Source organism: Semicossyphus pulcher, unplaced genomic scaffold (genome assembly GCF_022749685.1).
Source record: "Semicossyphus pulcher isolate SPU_LCO1_2020_fin unplaced genomic scaffold, fSemPul1.0.p SCAF_10, whole genome shotgun sequence".
Taxonomy (NCBI): domain Eukaryota; kingdom Metazoa; phylum Chordata; class Actinopteri; order Labriformes; family Labridae; genus Semicossyphus; species Semicossyphus pulcher.
In genome coordinates this window covers 13,072,088-13,094,828 of record NW_027211604.1, presented here as the reverse complement: position 1 = coordinate 13,094,828, position 22,741 = coordinate 13,072,088, and the positions used below count along the sequence as shown (strand labels likewise).

Here is a 22,741-nt window from a genome sequence, read left to right as displayed (position 1 = left end):
AAAAAAACGAAAACATTTTTTCAATGCCGTCAAATCAATGAAGTGCAGATAACCTTCTACCCACTTAAGATGAGATACATGCCTTTGTTCTTTTATCCATGAACGGTAAAGATGCCATAATGAGATCTTAACAGATTATAAAGAGCTATTCAGGATATTGAAAACAATTAAAAGAGCCATTGAGGGAATCAGTCAATTTCAGCACACAAGACCAAAATCTATTGAGAAAAACATCCACCCAAAAGTTCAATGTCATGCGAGGATGCTTAATTATTATGATCTGACTTCCTGAACCAACTAGTATATCTATGATCAACTAGTGAACCACGTGTCAGGCTAATCTAATCAGCTGTGGAGCTCTGCAGACCTTCATTTTTCCTTCAGAAAGAGCCGGCAGAGAACAGGAAGCGTCCGTGGAGATGAAACAACCTTTTCTGCTCAGAGCAGTTCACAATGGGAACAAAGAAGTTTTCCATTCTGTGTGTTAAAGCCCCACAGGGATGCACAGGGATTAAAACACTCAAAGCAGCAACTGTAACCTTGAAACATTAAACTGCATCCACTTACAATATGTCCACAGTAATAACTACGTCTGCAGTTTATATTGTGAGTATGGATGGAAACGTCTTTTGACAGCTTCACCGTTTTAATCAACGGAGCTCTTATCCTACAGTTCGGTTTCAAAACAGTCACAACTGGAATAACACAACTGCACTGAAGGGAGTAATTGCCTGATGAGTGACATTTGGCAACGCATCTTGAATTTAATATGCTGTGAATGAAACTGACAGCAGATCAGGCATTTTCTTTTCTTGAATGTATCTTAGACAAAGCCAACTACATTAGCAGATAGTTTGAGGGGGCATGATCTCTCCCTCTGCTCAGATAAGACAGCAATGACAAGCTTCATTCCTTAATTATTTATTACATAAATGTATATTATACTTTGGAAAACATGTGATCAGAGGTTAAGGGCTATGAATAATAGTCTAAAATACTTGTTTAAAAAAAAAACAGTAGAAGCTGCATGTGAATGAAATTCAAAATGTACATTGTATATCCTATTGTCAGTATTCCCAAACCCATTTATTACTCAACACACACTCGACCAGGTAAAGCAAATGTGGAAACGCTATACCGCAGGTACAGTATAAGCAGGTTCTTGTACAGATGCTGGAACAAGTATCTTCTTGGTAAACTTAAAAGGCAGACTCTAGCTTTAAAAATTTAGCCAAAGGAAATTCAGTCCAGGTAGTCACCAACACCAAGACTCAGACTGGAGAGGTACCGTACATAACGGCACTAAACGTAGGCACTACACTGCCTTACATCAGTATGTAGGTGTAGTGCTGATAGGATTGTTTAATGCATCAGTCCAGCAGCTGAAAAAGCAGCAGCCCAGTTGAAGTTATTCTTAACTTTATTACTAATAATGACTGTAAACAGGTTAAAAGAGGTTTGGGTAGAATCTCAATCCCTCCACAGAGTCATCTCTACACAGGTGGCCCATCTTCTCAGCCAGCAACAACCTGGAGATGATGAAAATGAAGAAGAAGACAATTCAACACAACTGTTAGAGAAATATTGTGTATATCTGACATGTCCATCTGTATCTATGAATTAACTTACCTCTCTTTGGACAGAAGAACAGAGAGACCCAAGAGTTTTGCAAACTCCTCAGCTGTCAAAGAGCCTTTATCTGACACCTGCAGAAGAGGAAGATGAAGATAAAACTTAGAGGGTTTCATCTGTGACTTATCTGTAGATATTTTTCAGAGACACAGTACATAGCATGCCATTTGATCAGTCTACACCATGTCAGTTGCAGTATAATGTTTGTAACTGTAACGCTTACATTGTCCAGTGCTGATGCTATCATTTCCTCCTCGCTGTGAGACTGCAGCTGGACCACCATCACACCGCTGTCAAACACTCGCAGCCTGCAAAGAGGATAAGACACATGAAGGAAAGAGTGTATGAGACAGATAGATTTCTGGTTGACAGATTTAAGCTGACACGATCTTTATTAAGCGAAAAAGGAGGAAGCTATAGAACAGCAACAAGTTTGGGGGTCCTTGGACCGGCATGGTGAGGAAACCGGCCTGTGTTTCTTTTGAAAACCCTGGGAAGTGGCAGGAAATGACAGCTGCAGAGGGCTGGACAACACTTCCAACAACAGGAAGCCAGGCAGGAAGAGCCTGGCCTCTGTGAAGCCGGCGCCAACCCTGCCCTATATTACTTTAATAAACACGTAGCCTTGGTCCACACACACACACAGAGGAATGTATGAAAGTGAGGACAGATACATTAAACAATACAATGACAAATAAAACTCACCTCAAGGGGAGCTTTAATGACTCAAACATCTTGCATGCGTTTAGCAGATCTTCTGGAGATAAAAGCTGAGGGAAGAGAAAAAAAACCCTCTCAGTTGTGTCCTATTGTTAATTCAGCTATAATGAACATACAGGGACATGCTCACTTTAAACTGTGCCACTGATTTGTGTGTGTATAAACATTACCTCCATCCCTCTGGCACGGTTGACCAGACAGTACACCTCAGTGAGAGCCATCATACCCCCACGCTCCTGAGAGAGAAGGAGGATGCAGAAGGAGAGTAACAGAAGAAAAAGATGATTGAAATGATGTTCAGATGTAAAACACTTGACACCAAAAGAGTGACACCTACCTCAAGAGGGGCCTGCAGCATATCTCCAAGTTGCTTAGCCAGCTGCAGATGGTAATGCGTGCCTGATCCATGTGTTTCCCTGGTAACAGGGTTAGCAATACCCATGCTCAGTAGGTAGGACTTAAACCGGATTGTCTATAAAGCAGGACAAAGTGAAGCGTATTACTTAAAAGTAGTGATATAATGATAAAGGACAAACTATTTCTGCATGTTCTGTCTTACCTCGTCCTCTGTTATGTCGCCCTGCTTGTCTTTGATCTTGTTGGCTATAGATCGAGACAGCTCCACCATCTCTTTGGCCTATTTGGTAGAGTAGACAATCATAAAGCAAAATCCATCTGATTAGTAGCGTGTGAGGTGATATCACACAGGTGATATCTATGGTTATGTTTCGACAATAATTCAGTTACAAATCCACAATAATAATTAAAAAAGTAACTCATTCTTTACCTTCACCATCAGCTTACTGAGGTCCTCAAAAGCCTGAGGAAAAATAGGCTAAGTGAGTAAGAGTGCTCAAAAATGCTCACAATGCTCACAATTAAATAAACCACAAAACTTTACAGCTACAGATGTAATTTAAATATCATTCCACAGCTCCCCCACCACTTCAATGGCTGATTATAACTTTGATCTTTCTCCCAAGCACTTTACCCGATTTTGTTTCAATGTCAAACCTGTCATATAGCTTGACATGTAATTTTGCCTGACTACTTTCATAGCTGCTGTGGTCAGTTTGAATCCATGACAGTTAAAACATATTCTGAGTGTGACATGTCTTAATGGCTGAAAAAGAACCCATATCACAACATTCATAGAAACAATGTAAACCCAACCACTCTGCATTCTCAGAAGTTCACAGTAAATTGCGTCTGAAGATGGAAAAATACATAACATAAGCTTTGAGGAGGTTGATGGCGGGACATATTGGTAGTATGCTTAGCTCATAAATCAAGTCTATACCTCTATACGAGAGCAACACAACTATGACCACCGTTGTGACTTATTACAACAGTTAGCAGTACCTCAGATATGTTTTTGTCTGTTTCTTTCCTCCTCTCCTCTATCTTTCTCTCAATGCCGACAATCCCAACTGCACGTGTCCTTCCTGCCTATAAGACCACAAAGGAAAGAAAAACACAAGAAGTGAAACACAAGCAATTTCAAAGGTGGTCTCGAAAGCCTCGAAAGACAAGGAAAGACAAACAGTGAAGAGGGGAAAAAATGTGGTTAACTGCTGTTACAGTGTATCGTTTAAATTCAGTGTATATTATTTCAGTGTTTATCAAAAGATATTAAAGATGAATTCACTCATATTTGGAGACACATAACCTAATGAAAGTGTGAGTGTGACAACCTACAGAAAAGTTTGTTTTTGTCCAACTGTTAAATACATTACATAATTCTATAAATCATTGAATGTAAAGGAAAGGAAAGCAACAATATAAGAACATACAGAATAATAGTCATTTTTGAAAACCAATAAAAATAGTCAGGGGCAGAAGACAATTAAACTAAAGAATAGAGTTACAACACTGCCATCCTGTGGAACATCATTTGAATTGACAGACATTTCATTGCCATCTACATCACATTATAGTATATTATATACCTGAATGATAGTTTGGTGGGTTAATTTACTCATGTGGTGTGAAATAAAGTTAAAAAAACATTCTGGTGTCTCAGTCAAACAAGTTCCCGGAATATAACAAAATGGGAAAGGAAGAAGGGATTCTTTTCAGATGGGAAAAACATCTGCTTAGCTTCTGACCTGAGGGCCAGTTCCTGTGGGGATGGGCTGTGAAACTGGTGTGTTCTCCCATCTCTTCTGAGTCATTTCCTCTGTTAGCCTCCTGTGAAACTGCAAGCAGATGACAACATGTCAGTACCATGTAATAAAGAATCAAAAGCAGAACAAAAAGTTCAAACAAAAAGCTTGTTTTTCGCTACTTTAATAATAAGCTACCTCAATCTGGCCATGTTCTTTGAAGGAGAGCTTGATGAAGGAGTACTTGCTGTGCTGGTAAGGACCTGGCTCCTTGTTGGCAGGTCCTGAGTGCAGGTGTATCACAATTTTTGCACTAAAGAATAAACAATGTTAATAGTTAATGTACAGTTTATTTAATCAACAGTTAGAGTTAATTCTTGTGTTTTGAACTTAATTAACTAGTGAACTTAATTTAAACTCACACTACCTACCAATTTATTTTTTACAGAGCTTTCAACTGCAGACATCTCCCAAAAAAAATTCTTACAAAATACAACCACCAGTTTTTATAGAGCAAAATTCCATACTTAATTAACAAGATGACAATTGAGTAAACTACATCTATTGATAAAGACAATGAGATGCAGTTGCAAGCTGCAGAATAAGCTAGTATGTGACCTTTAACTTCAGATTCCTTGGTCAAATTACACATGTATGCATACAAATCAACCTACTGTTGCTTTCTAATTTTCAAAGCAATACTAAAACACTAGTTCTCATTTATGTTATCAGACAAAACAGCACTTCTTTACTGATACTCACCTCTTTCCTATTCCTGCAGCCTGCTCCTCAAAGAAGATGATCTGTGACAAGGGCATGGCTATGCAGCACTCCTACAGATGGCAAGAGAAATGCAGAAGTCCTCATGAGAGTCAGCATATATAATGCAAAAAGGCAACACTGTTATCCCTTTTAATACTGCCTTACATGATTTTTAACATCCCTCCAGATCAAGCGATGGGTGCTCAACAAGGCAACTCCAAGATCCAACTTAGCCTGATACAAGGACAGGAAGAAATGATTAGATATTAGATTTCCCTTCCTATGTCATTTTTCGTGGTATAATGACTCTACACTACATCATCATCAGCCATCACTATTGTAGCCTTATTCAATAATTATAATTTATTAACGTTGCTGTGTATACGTTTTAGCTGCTGTGGTGTCATGTCAGTCCACAATCGTAGCCAAAAAAACCAACAAAACAATACCTTATCATCGCCATCATATAGTCTGACACCTCGTTGCTGGATCACTAACGTTTCGTTTATTTCTAGGAGCCCATTTGACCAAGAAAAGCGGTCCATTTTTTACTAAAGCAATTAATCCCTATTTTACCCCTCTGCCGAGACTCATTTTATGTTTACTTCCTGTACGATGTCCAAAGTAGGCCTGACAGTGCCTGAAGATAAATGATAAAATGGAACATTAAAAATATAATAAAAGTTAAATCCAATTAAATTAACAATATTATTTACTAAAAAACAACTCTGTGTATTTATAATACAACCAAAGTTAAATTTGACATTGTTGTCTTTAACAATTTACTACATTTATGTTTTCTGACAGGCAGCTCAGAAGGGTCCTTACGGTGTTGACGTTCCGAGCGCCAGCTGTCAATGGAAGCGCTGCTATCTTTGCTAGCTCGTTGTTTTTATGTTTTTTATGAATTTTGCAGTAACCAGTCTCGGTCGTAATTATCTCTAGCACTGGATTTAACAACTGTGAATGATTTGATGCACATATATTGTTTTTTCTATTGTATGTTTATTGAGCTCTGCCCATAATTGAGGTAGCTGTAGCTGGCTAGCTTGTTGTTAGCTGCGGACAAATCTGGTGCAGACAGGCTTTGCACTGCAGATACAGGTTCTGTTGTTTGGAAGTCATTGTTCACGGGCGGAAATTTATCATGCAGCTTTGCTACGGAGCTTATACTTTACAGCGATTATTTAAAGCTTTGAATTATGCTTTTGCATCAGTATGAATTTCATTAAGTAACGGGGGATAAGTTACTCAGTATTTAAACTGATCAGAATCTATTTTATCTTAAATGACCTTATCTGTGTTATTGTAAAAAGTAATTACTGGTAGTATTTACCAGTTGCGAAGTGTAATAACTGTTTATTGACATAGAGGCGAACGTGTACTTGTATCGGTAAACATGGATAAGAAATCATTTGATATCGTTTTGGATGAGATAAGAAAGGTAAGGAGTGTCCAATCCCACATTGTCTCTACGGAACTGTTTAAACCTCGGGGTTTGGTAACTCTTTATTCTGTGTTTCAGTGCGTCCTGACCGATCAGCGCATCAAAGCTATTGAGCAGGTGCATGGGTATTTCTCCAGTGAGCAGGTAACTGTCCGAGCAGCAGCAGTTTCAGTTAATGTTTACCTTCAACTTACCTCATACTGTATTCTGCTACAGTTGATAGGATACAGTTTGTGCGTGTAAAAAAGCTGCTATATAACCATGAAATACAAATACAGTCCCTAAATGCATCCATATGTCTTTTAGGACATGATGATATTACTTGTTTATCACTCGCCCTGTAATCAGTGCTTTAACTTTTTAAAATGTAATCTTTCTGTACATGTAAGGCATAAGCGTTGCCGTTTTGTCGCGCTCTGTAAATGAAATGTTAACTTTGCTTGATCTATCGAGTACAGAGGATAGATACGTACTTGATAGTTGTTCTTTTTATGCAAACAAAAAAATAGGGCAGCAGCTATTTTGTTAGTGTGAGTTGTAACATTTTGTTGAACATCTGCAGGTGATGGAGATACTGAAGTATTTCTCATGGGCAGAGCCACAGATCAAAGCAGTTAAAGCTCTGCAACATGTAAGTAACAGGTGTTTTAAGTTATTGGGAAACCCAAGTTCATAGTTTTTATTGGTAAATATGTTTATCCTTTTGCTATTTAGCTAAAAACAACTACAACAGACACATTCTGTAAGACTGTAGAATATTGTTTTGTGTTGAAATTCCACTTCTTTTGGTCACTAATAAGTTTAACTGTTTTCTTAATCTGTTGCCTTTAGAAAATGGTTGCAATCCCTACAACCAAAGTTGCCAACATCCTGAACTGCTTCACCTTTTCAAAGGACAGACTGATTGTCCTGGAACTGATAGCTTTGTGAGTACATTCTGGAAATGCATGTAAACACTGTAAGTCAAAAGTTGTTTTGTTATATAAGCCTCTTTGGTTCAGTCAGTAATAAAATTGTTAGACTACTAGTGACTTGTTTAACATTTAATGTCTGTCTCTATACAGGAACATTTCAGATGCTCAAAATTACCGTCCTGTGGAGGATCTGTTTCGCATACACTTGTCTGAGAAGAAGCGGGCCCGCAGAATATTGGAGCAAGTTAGTTCACCTTTACCAATTCAAGTAAATGGTGTTATTTGTATGTAAGTGTGTGAAGTCCATTTGGTAGCCTGTAAGTCCCAGGGAACAGCTGTCACCTACTGAGATGATGTGGATGGACGTCTGCATATGTTAAAGCATTACCTTTGACATCTCTAATTATTATCTAGCAAACAAATACAGTTTCTGAAATGATGCTACCTTCTCCTCATCAGGTGTGTAAAGTTGGCTGCAAGGCTCCTGTGGCCATGATCTCCTCCTGTGGTATGATTCCGGGAAATCCATATCCTAAAGGCCGACCTAGCCTGGTCAGTGGCACATTCCCTGTAAGTATATGCCCGGCTCTGGGGTGCTGGTTTGGCTCAGTTGGTATAGCAGGCGCCCCTTATACAGAGGCTACAGTCCTCGACGCACTGATCGCAGGTTCGACTCTGCCGATCGTTTGGTGCATGTCTTCCCCCATTCTCTACTCCCAACATTTACTGTCTCACCTCAGCTGTCAAATCAAATAAAGGCAAAAAGCCAAAAAAATAATCTTAATAGATAAATAAAAATGTTAAGAATTGTACACACAAGCTCACTACCACCAACACATAATAATAGAAATAAAGATGATGATTTTATAATGTTCAGGTATGTATGTAGGCCCCCATAATTTGGCCTGTCTCATCATATTGTTGAACAGAATAAAGCTCAGGATCACTGTCTGTTTACAAAATACAACAGGGGACTTAGAGGGGAGAAAGTGTTTAAAAATGTTTAGATTTAGAATTGAAAACAGTACTCTATTTTTTTTTTGTAATTGACAGAATTAGAAAAGATATACAACAAAAAAAACCCAATTTTTTTCTTGTGATTTTAATTGAACTAGATATTTTTAAAAAAAAGTGGCAAATAGGTTTCAGCCCCTTGAGGTTTTTCTGTTGTTTTTCTTTTCTTTTGTCTGCTGAAAACAAGCCTGGCCAGTTAAATATGTTTATTTTGTCAATAACCACAGGGAATCCCTCCAGTAAAGAAAGAAGGAGAAAAGAAAGAGGACCCTTCTAATAGCATGGATGGGAAAGGAATCGCTTCTCGGATAACTGGACCATTCAAACCAGTAAGCACCAGAATCCCATGGAATCAAACACTGGAATAATGCAACGGTAGCAATTTGCCAGAGAAGTCTCATGACTGAGTGACGAAGCCTCACATGGCTAATTATATCGCTTGCATATTATCAGAACTTTAACCTACATGTTAAGCCATGTTGTATAAGCTAATGATTTACCACTGTGAGAGTCCTGAATGGACTCGTGCCATAGTGGGCGTAAGCAGAGTAATGGAAACATAGAGTATTTGAGTGAGATGCATTAATGACCACTGTTTCTATATAATCCAAATGTTCTAGTGAGTGGAGAGTTTATGAAAGATATTTAACTTCTTGTCCTCATTGTCTGCTGGTATTCGAACATGCACCTGTGGGAGTGTTATAAAAAAAACGTATATTTTTTTGGCTTTTAAATGACTATAGAGAACAGTCATGTCAATGGTGTGTCTGTTCTCTTATATCACTGTTTATTTGCATTATATTCGACAGAACTGGCTGATCAGCTAAATGTTTTTTTTCCTTCTTCTCTTGTTAAAGTTTCCTTCATCCTACAACCCTCATCGGCCTGTGCCCTACCCTATACCACCGTGCAGACCCCATGCAACCATCGCACCAAGTAAGACACAACACCTTTACCCCTACAGCACCTCTCCTAACACTGTACAGTAAATCTACACTGTATACAACTTGTCAATAATTATATATTATTTCCTGCCATCTGGGATTGGTTGAGGTATAGTTAATAATGTGTGTGTGCGATTGTTCCCTCTGTGTGTGTGGTGGACACTGTTAATATTTGCAACTGCTACTCAGGTGCGTACAACAACGCAGGCCTTGTTTCTGTGGGAGGGGTTATAACAGCCCACGTGCCCCCTCCCCCCTACAGCTCCACCCACAAAGTAGCAGGTATGATTCGAGTGTGCGGGCGTGTGAGACATGGCAAATAGACACTCTTTGAAGCTTGCTGCCTAACTACCTGGCATGCTGCTTACCTGCGCTTCTTAAGCCTTTATCAGGATGAAGAATGTGCTTCTTACTTCTGCTGAGGACGATGAGTTACACTGAGTGACCAGAAAAGTATATTTCAATGCAGTCCGATACGACAGCTGTGTGTTTCATAACTTAGAACTGAGTGAAGAGTGTCGCTCTATTTCGGTGCTCATTTTTTAGAGGAGTGTTTTATATTAGATTGAATTACATTAAATGCGCCCACATTTCTGTTAGATTTGATGTAATACACTATTTGTCCTCCACATAATGTAAATAAAGTTGACAAATGAAGAAAATTCTGGAGAAATACAGTCCGATAAATCACCAAAGACAAATATGAACACACAACATAAACAGAAGTCAAAAATGCCATGTTTTTGAAAGGCTTCATTGTATTGGAGCACAATACAATTTGCAGCTACTTCTGTTTTCTGGTCAGTCAGTGTAGAAGTGATGATCTGTGAGGAGAGGATTTCAGCTGCCTGGACTGTGAATAGCTTCCAACTAATATCATCAATCTTTTTCTTTCTGGAATCATTTTTCTCAGCTGGCATTTAACATGCATCGCTTTGGATAACTTATTATTTTTTTATGCTTTTTCTCATCATTTTTCACTGTTGAAATACATAATTTAGGGCCTTTGGGGAGATGTAAGAACACATTTATTTCAAGTTAAATTTAAGTAAAAAGTCGTGTTGAGATAAAATTAAAAAAGAAAGTTTATCTGAGGTTATCAGTCCGAAGTTTCCCTAAAGGCAAGAAGACGACATTTTCCAAAATAGGAAATTGTTGGAATTTGTAATAAGATGCTGAAGGGGTTGCTCTCTGAATATTCCTGCCTTATTTAGTTATGAGGAGATTGTGTCTTCTGCAATAGTTTTACTAAGAAATCAATTATTTAATGTAACCATTCGGACTATTTTACTGTATTTGAGGCTTTTCTTTATCAACACCTTGTCAGCTTGTAGTAATCCTCATCCTTCTCTGCCTCCAGGTTACGCCAAACCCGGCAATCCACACATCACCACACCTGGAGTCAACAGCGGGCCCCTCCTCATCCCTCATGGATCCACGCCTTCTACCCCTGTCCCGCCCCAGGCCTCTCCTGCTCAGCTGACTCCCACCACCCCCATCACCCCAGTTTTCCCTGGCATGGTGCCCTCTCACAACCCTAACGCCCACTCTCCCTCCCCTGCTCCTTCCCCGTCTGTGATCAAAGCTGGACCGCAGACCCCCAGCGGCCATGCTACGCCTACACCCTCCTCTGTCATCAAAGCCCACACCCCTTCAAATACCCCTTGTGGAACTCCTGTCCCCGGTAGCGGGGGCTTCTCCTCTTCCCCCTTCCATGGTGTATCCCGACCAGGCACTCCTGCTACCTCCCGCGGTGGCCCAGACCCCTTATCTCAGACGAACTCCATGATTTCGACTCAGCAGAGGGTTTATTCTCAGTCTGCGGACCACCACTCAGGATCCTCACACCCTGGCATGCACCCACAAGCAGGTAACCCCTCTGGATCAGTGATCCGAAGTTACACCCCCTCTGGACCACAATCTCTCACTCCTGGATCATCCAATCCATCTATTCCAAGCTGTTCCACCCCAGGCCACAGCCCCAAACCCTCTCCGGCTCATGTTGCACAGGTACAGGCCGCCATGGTTGCAGCCATGAACAGACACAATGCGGGAAGCAACAGTGGCAGTAACAGCCCTGTGCCCTCTGCTTTCAAAGGCGCCTCTCGCTCTGGCACACCGTCTGTTAGCTCTCTGGTGGTCCAGGGTTCTGCGCAGGCTGCACTGGCACGTTCTTTTGGTCTCACACACCCTGCAGGTTCTCCTCAAGTCTCCCTCTCCAGTCCTGTTGCTATCCCAGGCCTCCAAGCTCTGTCCTCCAGCCCGTCCCCCTCGCATTATCCCGGCCTCTCCCCCTTTTCCTCACTTACCTCCTCCCTCCCTCCTGCCACCATGCCCTCAATGCCTCCCACCAGCATTTCAAACCATGCCCCTACCTCCATCTACCCAGGCCTGGCTCCAAATGCTGCCCAAAGTGCAGCATCTCCATTCGGTCTAGGCCTCACCTCCGCCTCCTCTATATTCCCAGGCCTACCGCCTGGCACGAGCCACGCAGCCTTCCCAGGATTGGGGGTTTCAGGCGGGCACGGTGCTGGGAGCCCCGTGTTGTCTTCATTCATGGGACTTCCAGGAGCCACTCCGTCTTCCGTGGCATCGGTTGCACCACTGCAGGCAGCAGCAGCAGCCGCAGCAGCCGCCGCAGCGGGAGTGCCGTCATCATCGCCAGTTTTACCAGGCTTCGCGTCTGCGTTCAGCTCCAACTTCCAGCCTGGGTATGTGAGATTTTAAACGCCCAGTATACATAATCTAATTTAAACTGACTGAATGATTTCTTTTTGATTTTCTAATACTATTAATATTAATCTACTTGAAACGACCATAACAGCAACTGAGTTTGACTGTAGGTCCTGTAGTTGTCCTCAGAATTGGCTCCTGGTTAAGTTGATCAGGTGACTTACGTTAAAAAAATTGCATCATAAATCACGTCAACCTATTTTCCACCTTGAAGTTTTATGTGTGAAGTGGAAACACTTGACCTACAAAGCACAAAGTCCACTTGTGCACCTCTCCTGGAGCGTCAGGCCTAGACTTTGTGTTGCCTCAAAGAGGCTCTTGCCAACTCCCATAATTGTCAGCCATATATTACACATGTTATCTTGTTAATTAACTAGTGGCACAGCCACAAACCTCAACTTCTGTTGACATTTCATGCACTAAAGAGGCAGGCGGTGTCCTTCATGCAGGTGCTAGTAAATGAGCAAGCAAGTCATAAATGTTTGTACATGAGGAGTAAACACATCACCTTAATACTCTTTTGTTGCTTCTACGTGACAAGATTTTGGGATTGTCATTCATACATTTGAATACAAATATAAAATATAAACCCAAATTTCAGTACATAATACTGTTAAACTTTAGTTAGTAGTTTTAGACATTTTAGGACACATTTATGATCAAGGCAGAGAAGAACAAGAGAGCTGTACATTCCTGGAGTTTCTGCTGGTTGCCTGAAGCATTGGTGAGATAAACTCTTGCAGATTAACTCCAATAAAATAGCCAATTAACATATTTAACTTCTAGTTTTGTATGGATAAAACCTATAAGATATAATGTTTTAACTACTAAACTTTAGAGGTTCGAGCATGCAGATGTTGTTACTGTTGGACAGAGCCACACTCTCTGATTCCAGTCTTTTTACTAAGCTAAGCTAACAGGATGCCACCTTGACTGAAATGTAGAATCGTTTAAAGTACAAAAGTAGGTCTCTAAGCTCAGTTAGAGGTATTTCCATTGTAAAATCCAGTAGATACAAAATGATATGGTTCATTATATTATAATTGAACTGTATGTTTGTGTGTTTCAGGTTGAGCAGTGGACTTCAGCCTCCAGGAAGCAGCGGGTTCCCCGGCTTGCTCTCTTTTCCGGGAGTACCGGGCTTCTCTCCCTCCGCCTCCCCTGCTGCCCTCAGTGGCCTCCACAACCAAACCATGCAGTCCGCCCTGCTGCAGGTAGAGACACACACACACTGTGGCAGAGTAAGACTATTTGAATGTCAGTTTGATAAAGCCTCACTGCTTGTCTTTGTCTTGTAACAGGCTCATTCCACATCTGCTTTGGAGAGTTTTCAACCTCAACCCAACAGTTTTCCCAACTACCCTCCGGGCCCAGGAAACCCCTTCCCCCTCCAACCAGGCCTGCACCCCAAGCTGGGTTGGCAGTGAAACAACATGGAGTATACGTACATGTCAACCCCTATCTTACACCTTGCCCTCCTGTTTAGGAGTTTTCCTATGTGCCCTTGAACCCTGAATGCACCGGACTGATTAGAGAGTGTTAGTTATGTGTACGTTACGGCCTAAATAACAGAACACTATCATGAAACAGTTGAAATAGTGCCCGGGAGAGATGGCTTATGTCTTATATTATTCATAGTGAACAGTTGTAAATATCAGGTGTTAAAGTTGTTAGGTTCTACAAGTAGACTGTGAATGGTTTTAATGTGACTAATCAAGTTGATCAACATTTATTAGTGAATCATGAATTATAGAACAATTAAAAACAGTACATGATATCATGTAATGACTTGCCAGTGTCCCCCTGTAGTGTTCCATGTCTGGGTAAGGACATGCTTATGATGCTGACTGATTACGCCGAATTATGAAATGAAATTTAGGTCACCCACGGTATGTTGAACTGAAGTCATATTTTGAAGTGAGCACCCCATGATTTTAATGTGCTTGGAGAGTTGTGCAGAAGAACTTGCATAATGTTATTTTGTGTTACTTTCAGTGAACACACACACACACACACACACACACACACACGGCTGTCAGCAGTTTACATTTCTTATGTTTACAAGAGAGATCGCCTCGCTATTAGTGCTGTTATTACAGCATTTGATCCGTGGACTGTTTGCAGATGTTGCTGAGAACAACTTGAAGCATTTGATTGATTCATTTTATTGACATGAGATTTAAAATATCTGCAATCTTCAGTGATGCTTTGCAACATGGTGAAAACTGTTATTTTAATTCATTTACTGTGGCTGTCAGGACACTCAGTTATTGTTTTCATGAATTAGACCTTTTGTTTGTTACATTTGATGTTTTGTCTATTTTGCCCTTTTTTGTATTTGCACCTGTTTTATTATTTTGTCAGTAAACTGCTGGTTGCTGAAACTGTGGCTGTATTTGTATTCTGTGCGATGCCATGGCCGTCAGGAAAGTCAAGAAAATTATAATAATAATAATAATGATAATTATAATGATAATAAGACAATTACATTTGTATAGCACTTTAAAAGGTACTCAAAGGCATGATAAAAAAAACAATGACAAAGATAGTAAAAGCATATAGACAGTGAAAAACAAAATACAGAAATTACAGGTAAATATACATACTATATTTTTATCAGTTTACAAAAGATAAGTGAGCAAACAAAAGAAAAATCTAAATCAAATCAATATTTGGTGGTACTGCTAGAGATAGACTGATATGGTTTTTTCAGGGCCGATACCGATACCGATTATTAGTAGTCAAGGAGGCCGATAACCGATATTTGAAGCCGATATTCATTTGCAGTAAAAGTGAAAATATTGGCGTCAAAATTTTGAATAATACAACCTCCAACACTCAACTTTGTTTAAATGCCTTTAAGCATATGCATCAGAGCCAAAATAACCCATTTAAATTGATCTCTTATCAGCCGTCAGATTAAAAAAATTAATTAATTAATAAATAAAAAAAAAATTTTTTAAAAAGGCCAATGCCAATATGCATAATATTATACGCGATAATCGGCCCGGCCGATAATCGGTCTATCCCTTGTTACTACCCTTTGCTTTCAGCTCCTATAGGTACACTTGCACAAAGTGAGGGATTTTTTAGGATTATACTCAGGTGTATGATCAACCAATTATACCAAACAGTTACTAATGATCATCAATTTCACATGTAGGTTGAAACACAGTCATTAACTGAAACAGAAACAGCTGTGAAGGAGGTTTAAAACTGGGTGAGGAACAGCCAAACTCTGCTACCAAGGTGAGGCTGTGGAAGACCGTTTCATGTCACAGGTCATACACCATGGCAAGACTGAGCACAGCAACAAGACACAAGGTAGTGATACTGCATCAGCAAGGTCTCTCCCAGACAAAGATTTCAAAGCAGACTGGGGTTTCAAGATGTGCTGTTCAAGCTCTTTTGAAGAAGCACAAACAAACAGGCAACGTTGAGGATCGTAGACGCAGTGGTCAGCCAAGGAAACTTAGTGCAGCAGATGAAACACATCAAGCCTGTTTCCCTTCGAAATCGGAAGATGTCCAGCAGTGCCATCAGCTCAGAACTGGCAGAAACCAGTGGGACCCAGGTACACCCATCTACTGTCCGGAGAAGTCTGGCCAGAAGTGGTCTTCATGAAAGAGTTGCAGCCAAAGAGCCATACCTCCGACATAGAAACAAGGCCAAGTGACTCAACTATGCACGGAAACATGGGGTGCAGAAAAATGGCAGCAGGTGCTCTGGACTGATGAGTCAAAATTTGAAATATTTGGCTGCAGCAGAAGGCAGTTTGTTCGCCGAAGGGCTGGAGAGCAGTACAATAATGGAGTTGGAGATTTGGTCAGGATTAATGGTGTCCTCAATGCTGAGAAAGACAGGCAGATACTTATCCATCATGCAATACCCTCAGGGAGGCGTATGATTGGCCCCAAACTTATTCTGCAGCAACGACCCCAAACATACAGCCAATGTCATTAAGAACTATCTTCAGCGTAAAGAAGAACAAGAAGTCCTGGAAGTGATGGTATGGCCTCCACAGAGCCCTGATCTCAACATCATCAAGTCTGATTACATGTAGAGACAGCAAGATTTGAGGAAGCCTACATCCATGGAAGATCTGTGGTTAGTTCTCCAAGATGTTTGGAACAACCTACCAGCCGAGAAAAGAGGGGTGTGAGGGAGAGTTTCTGAGGTGAATATCAGAAGCAGCAATGTTTTAGGAAATAATGTAAACACTGCACAATAAAGAAAATTGTGTCAATTGTAACACTAACAATCACAGTTAGCACATTTTACAATCCACCTCGCACTACGCTGTACTTATCACAAGGATCCATAATGTTGCTCAACACATGGCTGACTCTATCAGTCATGGGTCAGGAAGTCATGAGACTTCTAACTTATTGGGTCTCACTGGAAAAATTTCCACTTTACCTTTATCTAGATTATCTGAACTGTTGATTGCTTAGTCCATCATAAAAATGAACCCATGGTATACAATAAACATTTTATAAAATCTGCTGCTAAAAAAATAAGTAGGAAAGTAAGCTGAGAATAACTCTCTATCTGTTCTTTATTTTATCTCATTTCTGCAGACATCATTAAGTATAAACAAAAGTAAAGTAAAGACAACCAGAATGACCACAAACATCAGGCCTTTTAACTGTTCCCTTTTCTAATGGGAAGTGAAACTAGGAATAAAATGACATTATGTTCTACATTTCTTCAAAAGAGAACTACCACCTGTTAATCTATTTTAATGTTAATTGTGTTCAAGATTCACTGTGCAAACCATCAAATGTTTTTCCATGGCTTACACATTAAACAATCAGTTATAAATATATTACAATAAGTGAGATTTTCCGGTTACGTGTTTGCATCATAATAAATGTGCTTCATTAAAGATTAACTCAGAGTCGTAACCACACCTACACGCTCCCTGCGCTGCGTTAGATTGCAGACTTACAGCTTTAAAAGGCTGGGTGACTTCCTCCTTATTAGATTCACTTCTCTCTCAACAAACTCTATCGACACACTTCCCCAGTCACTTTTCACCGGCGCATGGAAATGGAGCACCATATGGAAAGCGCAAAGAGAAGAGAGGGCAAAGATGACTTGATATGTAAGTAACACTTTTTTCTTTATTAGCTTTTCACCTGACTTCTTGTGTTACTTAACTGGTTGTGTTAAAAGTAAACTATTACAAACAGTAAGGTAAAGCCTTAGATCAACAAAGAGGTTGTTTGCTCTTCCCTGAACTTTCAGCTGGATGGACAGTGTTTTTAACTTGCCTGTTTTATGAGCAGCAGTGTTATGTATGCCGTATTAGTGGGAGCTCACCTGCGCAGGTGGAAAGCAGCGGGAGGCTATGGGGCAAAGTAGAACTGCATAGTCATAGCAACAGAAATCACATGGCACTGAGATAAAGGGTCCCAGAAGCATGTGACAGCGAGTGTTTGCCTAAGTGCGTCCCTTCATTTGTATGTGTACCTGTCTCTACGCTCTGTGAAGTCAGGTGGACAAGGAACTATCGTGTTACACTGTTGGTTTTGGCTTGTTTGTAAATGGTCATTACTTTTCGCACAAGGGCCTGTTTAGAAAATAATTTCCCAGGTCTTTGTGATGATGACAGCACAGGATCAGGTGTCACACGGCTGTGTACACATTTGCATGCATCCACTTTCATCTGCCTATATGAAGCTATATTTTAAACCTATCTAATTAAAAAAATACAGCTATAATGAAGCCTAAGAGTGTCATCTATGATTATGATACTACAATTCTTATGAAGTCTTAAGCAACATGAAGAAGACCATTCCAGTAACTGCCATAGATCTCAGCAACTTTCAGGTTGTGTAACAGTGAATTATCCATAGTTTGACAACAGGAAACAAGCATTTCCTGTGGTATGACCTACAAAGACAGAATAATGTCACTCTTTTTAGTTGTTATTATAAACAGATTAGTCAGGGGGCCATACAGTTGAGGGTCTATGCAAATTGAAGTATTGTCCTCTTAAATAAGATAAGATAGAGCTTTATTTATTCCTAAATTCTAGTGCCAGATTGCTCCAAAATTACTGTACAAAATAAGAGTAATACAAAAATACCAACTCATATATAAGCGAAATGTATTATATAAAGTGTATGTGGGTTAGATGCAAAAGAGACTGTGCCTAAAAGCATAACAATAATACTATATTATGACTCTGTGATACCTGTGGAGTAGCTTAGCGTTATTTACAGCTAAATAAACTCATTTTTCTCACACCGGTGCTCTGTGCAGGCCCTCTGCCTGAAACGACTCAGTCAGCTCTGTCCCTTTAAGAAACCTTTGTGACGTCACAAAGTGCAGCGTGTGAAAAAAACTGGCATTCACAGCAGCCTGCAGACCGAGCTGAGAAGCCTGGGGATTACTCCAACATACTTTTACCTACAGATGTGAAAGTTCACCCACGTTTAGTCTAAACATCAACATTGTAACATATGTCTTAAACTGTGAAACAGCACAGTACCCCCCCTTTAAGGTATTTGCAGTGATAGTAATGTAAGATGAGATTTGTTTTGTAAAGGTTTATGTTGTAGATTTCCCTTTCTTAGGTAATTAGGATCATTTACATAATTTAATTTGAGGGTAAGCATTTATATCTACATGGTATTCTGCTCCTCTTGTTCTGAAGGGTGACTGTTTGGCGTGGTGCACTCTGCCTGTAAGGGTTGCTGATAATTGAGATTGGCAAAGTAATATTTGTTCACAGTTGTGCTGAGTGTTCAGTTTTCCCACGGTCTGGTCGGTCATTAAAGGTATACCGTGAATCATAGCAGAAGTTTCCCCCGTGCTCTTGCTTTACCCACATCCCGAAGGTATCTTTAATTACATATATCAAGTTCATAGTTAACGCTGAGCAACCCAGTGTTATATTAAAACTTACAGTTACAGTAAGAAGGACAACAGGATAGTATTATTGGCTTGGTGTGTAGAGGAAAACTGTCCTGTCTTTAAACACTGTGACCAGATTGATATCTAATGTCTTTGTTGTGAAACACACGCACATATAAAGACTTAAATACCGTCATTTGAGCTGGAAACTATGGCAATTTACGACAGCCTTACTTAACGACTTCTTTTATCACCGAAGCAGTAAACCAGGGATCCTGTTGCATGTGTCAATATTCTACTGTTTGAGTGTATGAAGGCTTCCCTGCATGTAAACAGACTTATTGTGAGCTGTTGTGATTCAGATTACAATACTAACTACTATATTTAAGACAAACCTTTATTTACCAAGGCATTGTGTGCAATTTTTGTTAAGGTCCCCTGTCTGTTCAGCCCAGTTTAATGCCAAAATTATGTAATAGACCTACCAATGCGTAGAGGATATCATGCCAGTGTCACATTTTTGCTTCGCATAGGTGTGTAATGACAGGGTGGACCCGAGGGTCTTTTAATCTTTGGCGTGACGCAGCAAAGGTGAGGCTTAATAGGTATCAAAATTCATTTTAAACTGATAAAAGGGAAGGAAAGGAGCACTTCCTGGATTCAGATTGGGTCAGTTTGAGTCACGCTTTAGAAAGGGTGACATCACATTACAAGAAAACCCCAAGGCACTGTCGTTTTTAATTACTAAAAGGCCTTTATCATGACGCTGTGGTTTGTGTTAGACCTTAAACAAAATCGCAGGTGTTCAAGGTGTTTTTTTCCCCCCATTGTGTCCCTGTCAGTAAGATCTTGTTTCTTCTTTGTGCAACATCTCTCACTTTGCTATGACAAGGAGGTTTCATATTTGTTTAGGGGGTTAAAAACATATCAAGCATTAAGTAACAGTTACCTCTGTCTCTGTCTCTCTCCAGCTGAGCGGACAGGGTCTTTGGGATGCATCGGTTGGTTCATAGTCATACTCTCTGGCATCTTCTCAATGATCCTTTTCCCCCTCACCATCTGGTTTTGTCTGAAGGTAAGTGGAATAAACCAAAAAAATGAGCACAAAGTCTCAAAGAGCAGAAACCGCAATTTCCTTTGCTGCAAATTTGAATGTGAACTGAGCTTGTGCTGTGGTCTTCCTGCCTGTGTTGCAGATTGTTCAGGAGTATGAGCGCGCTGTCATCTTCAGACTGGGCCGAATCACAGACAGGAAGGCTAAAGGACCAGGTAGGAACACTGACGATGTATATTTCTTTATTGGCAAACTGGATTAGGGATGTTAATCCTAAAAAGATCTTGATTTTGTTGTTTCTCTTCAGGCATTTTCTTCATTTTGCCGTGCACTGATTCTTTCGTGAAAGTGGATCTGCGAACAGTTTCATTTGACATCCCACCACAAGAGGTAGAGTCTGCACAAACAAAAACACAAACGCACCAAAACAATTCTTAAAAATCTGTGACAAACACAAAAACTGTCTCCCATTTCTTTCCTAGATCCTGACCAAAGACTCAGTTACAGTGTGTGTGGATGGAGTGGTGTACTTCCGGGTCAGTGACCCCATTGCCTCCGTGGCCAACGTGTCTAACGCTGACTTCTCCACCCGCCTGCTCGCCCAAACCACCCTCAGAAATGTGCTGGGGACCAAGAACCTGGCTGAGCTGCTGTCTGACCGGGAGGGCATCGCTCACAGCATGCAGGTATCTAAAACCTTTGTGATTTGAGCATATTTCACACATGAACGCAATAACCTGAAAATAAATGATCTGTTAATGGTCTTTGTTTGGAGCTAGAATATCTAGCTGTTGGCTTTTAACTTTTCTACATCACTGTGATTTCTTTTAAAACGTTATAGCTGTGGAAAATTTTAGGCGTGCATCTCTACCCTGAGACATCACAATGTATGTGAACCAAAGAGCACACCACATCCTTTGCAAGCTGTGTGGTCGGCTTGGTTTCTGTGAATTTGCATATCCAATACACAGCTTAATTTTTGTGTGTAATAGTCAATCCAACTCCACAACAAAGACCATATAGTGACAAGTATGTAGGATGTAAACTACAGTATTTATAGCCTAAGCTAATTTGCAATGCCAGGTGACAGATCAAAACAAACTCAACAATAACACCAGGAAGCACCAGATCGTACATGACTCCATGACTGAACTCTCTTTATTACATAGTAAGCTACAGTTGTAAGCTCTTCGTATTTTTGTCGTTCCCAGTCCAGCCTGGATGAAGCCACAGACAACTGGGGCATCAAGGTGGAGCGTGTGGAGATTAAAGACGTGAAGCTGCCGCATCAGCTGCAGAGAGCCATGGCTGCTGAAGCAGAGGCTGCACGAGAGGCCAGAGCCAAGGTCAGGACTTGTCACACCGACAATACAGGCTACTTTTAGGTTAATTATTGTGAGCTATCCTAACCTCTCTATCTTCATCCACGTGCAGGTGATTGCAGCAGAGGGTGAGATGAATGCATCTCGTGCCCTGAAGGAGGCGTCCCTGGTGATCGCGGAGTCCCCGTCAGCCCTGCAGCTGCGCTACCTGCAGACTCTGAACACCATCGCAGCAGAGAAGAACTCCACCATCATCTTCCCGCTGCCCATGGACGTCCTGTCTCACTTCATGAAGAAGTGATCCCTCAGTTTGATGATTGTCTAAAGTCCTGATGATGAGTGGTGAAACATGGGAAGATATTACAGTTGATGTGTGGTTGACATTTCTTCAGAATGATTATAGAAACAGCTCTGTGGTTTCTCTAGACAAGCTGTGATGAGGCCTGCTAAGCAATGTGCTTTGGATTAAATTAGTAGCCAGCATGTCTTTGAAAAACTGTGTAATGAAACTGATATACTGTAAAAAATTATGTAATTATTGGGGCGCATTCATGACATTATATGATGTTTTGTTGATCAGTTGCATACTTTGATAGATTAAAATGTTTAAAATGTTTTATTCCCAGTTATGCAGCGTCCAGTCTTGAATCATGATTCCCTGATTTTGACGTGTTTTCTTTGTCTTCTTTGAACGGTTTTCTTACAAAAATAAACTTATACACACACTGTTTGGTGAAAGGACAAGAAAAAGTTTGATAAGATATTACAAATGACATCTACACTACACTATTAAAGACCAGCTCCAGTCATGTGTTAAGACATATAAAATGCTCTGCTTACTTGCAACTTGTTAAAACTTAGCTAGCTTGAAATGTAGTAATTAGTAGTAGTAACATTAATGTTAGCAGTCAGTAGTGAGTTTGCAAAAATTACGATGACGGTTACAGCTTGCTCGCGCATCGCGGAAGTGGTCGCCATAGGTTACACATAATGATATGCATAGCGTCAACCTGTCTATTATCGGTATTGGCTCCTTAGGTTTGTGACATCACAAACCTGCTAATCTGAAAACGTGTTGTTCAGCCTGTCCTTGGTACACTGCAGTTTAAAAGCAGACAGGCCCAGCCATGGAGATGACTGCTGATGTTGTCCCTGATATGTCTTGTAGCACATGAAGAACACCACATGGAGATGTTCACAAGGTTAAACACTTGGTTTTCACTGGAGGGG

At 40.5% G+C, this 22,741-nt stretch overlaps 3 protein-coding genes across 5 annotated transcripts; 2 read left to right on the top strand and 1 right to left on the bottom strand.

The window, feature by feature from the left end:
* Positions 1 to 953: 953 nt before the first annotated feature.
* On the bottom strand, positions 954 to 5,831 carry vps36 (vacuolar protein sorting 36 homolog). The gene is made up of 14 exons (XM_069673808.1): positions 5,669 to 5,831; positions 5,385 to 5,453; positions 5,220 to 5,290; positions 4,656 to 4,770; positions 4,461 to 4,550; positions 3,715 to 3,801; positions 3,140 to 3,172; positions 2,912 to 2,989; positions 2,690 to 2,824; positions 2,523 to 2,588; positions 2,338 to 2,402; positions 1,856 to 1,940; positions 1,630 to 1,706; positions 954 to 1,529 (listed from the first exon to the last, which is right to left on the bottom strand). Exons 1-14 carry the CDS (start codon positions 5,762 to 5,764, stop codon positions 1,448 to 1,450), a joined length of 1,149 nt encoding a protein of 382 aa, XP_069529909.1. The 5' UTR covers positions 5,765 to 5,831; the 3' UTR covers positions 954 to 1,447.
* A 274-nt stretch (positions 5,832 to 6,105) lies between these two features.
* Positions 6,106 to 14,649, top strand: proser1 (proline and serine rich 1). Of its 3 annotated transcripts, none has more exons than XM_069677913.1 (12): positions 6,106 to 6,663; positions 6,745 to 6,810; positions 7,229 to 7,297; positions 7,498 to 7,592; positions 7,731 to 7,848; positions 8,040 to 8,150; positions 8,822 to 8,923; positions 9,452 to 9,530; positions 9,728 to 9,820; positions 10,899 to 12,249; positions 13,341 to 13,485; positions 13,573 to 14,649. In XM_069677913.1, exons 1-12 carry the CDS (start codon positions 6,619 to 6,621, stop codon positions 13,696 to 13,698), a joined length of 2,400 nt encoding a protein of 799 aa, XP_069534014.1. In that variant the 5' UTR covers positions 6,106 to 6,618; the 3' UTR covers positions 13,699 to 14,649. The 3 variants fall into 3 exon arrangements, with proteins under 3 accessions (XP_069534014.1, XP_069534031.1, XP_069534023.1); XM_069677922.1 differs by having other exon boundaries at positions 6,107 to 6,663; positions 7,731 to 7,824; XM_069677930.1 differs by lacking the exon at positions 9,728 to 9,820.
* A 2,631-nt stretch (positions 14,650 to 17,280) lies between these two features.
* stoml3b (stomatin (EPB72)-like 3b) lies at positions 17,281 to 22,245 on the top strand. The gene is made up of 8 exons (XM_069671575.1): positions 17,281 to 17,382; positions 17,889 to 17,899; positions 20,119 to 20,210; positions 20,332 to 20,404; positions 20,497 to 20,579; positions 20,672 to 20,875; positions 21,401 to 21,535; positions 21,624 to 22,245. Exons 1-8 carry the CDS (start codon positions 17,318 to 17,320, stop codon positions 21,810 to 21,812), a joined length of 852 nt encoding a protein of 283 aa, XP_069527676.1. The 5' UTR covers positions 17,281 to 17,317; the 3' UTR covers positions 21,813 to 22,245.
* Positions 22,246 to 22,741: the final 496 nt, after the last annotated feature.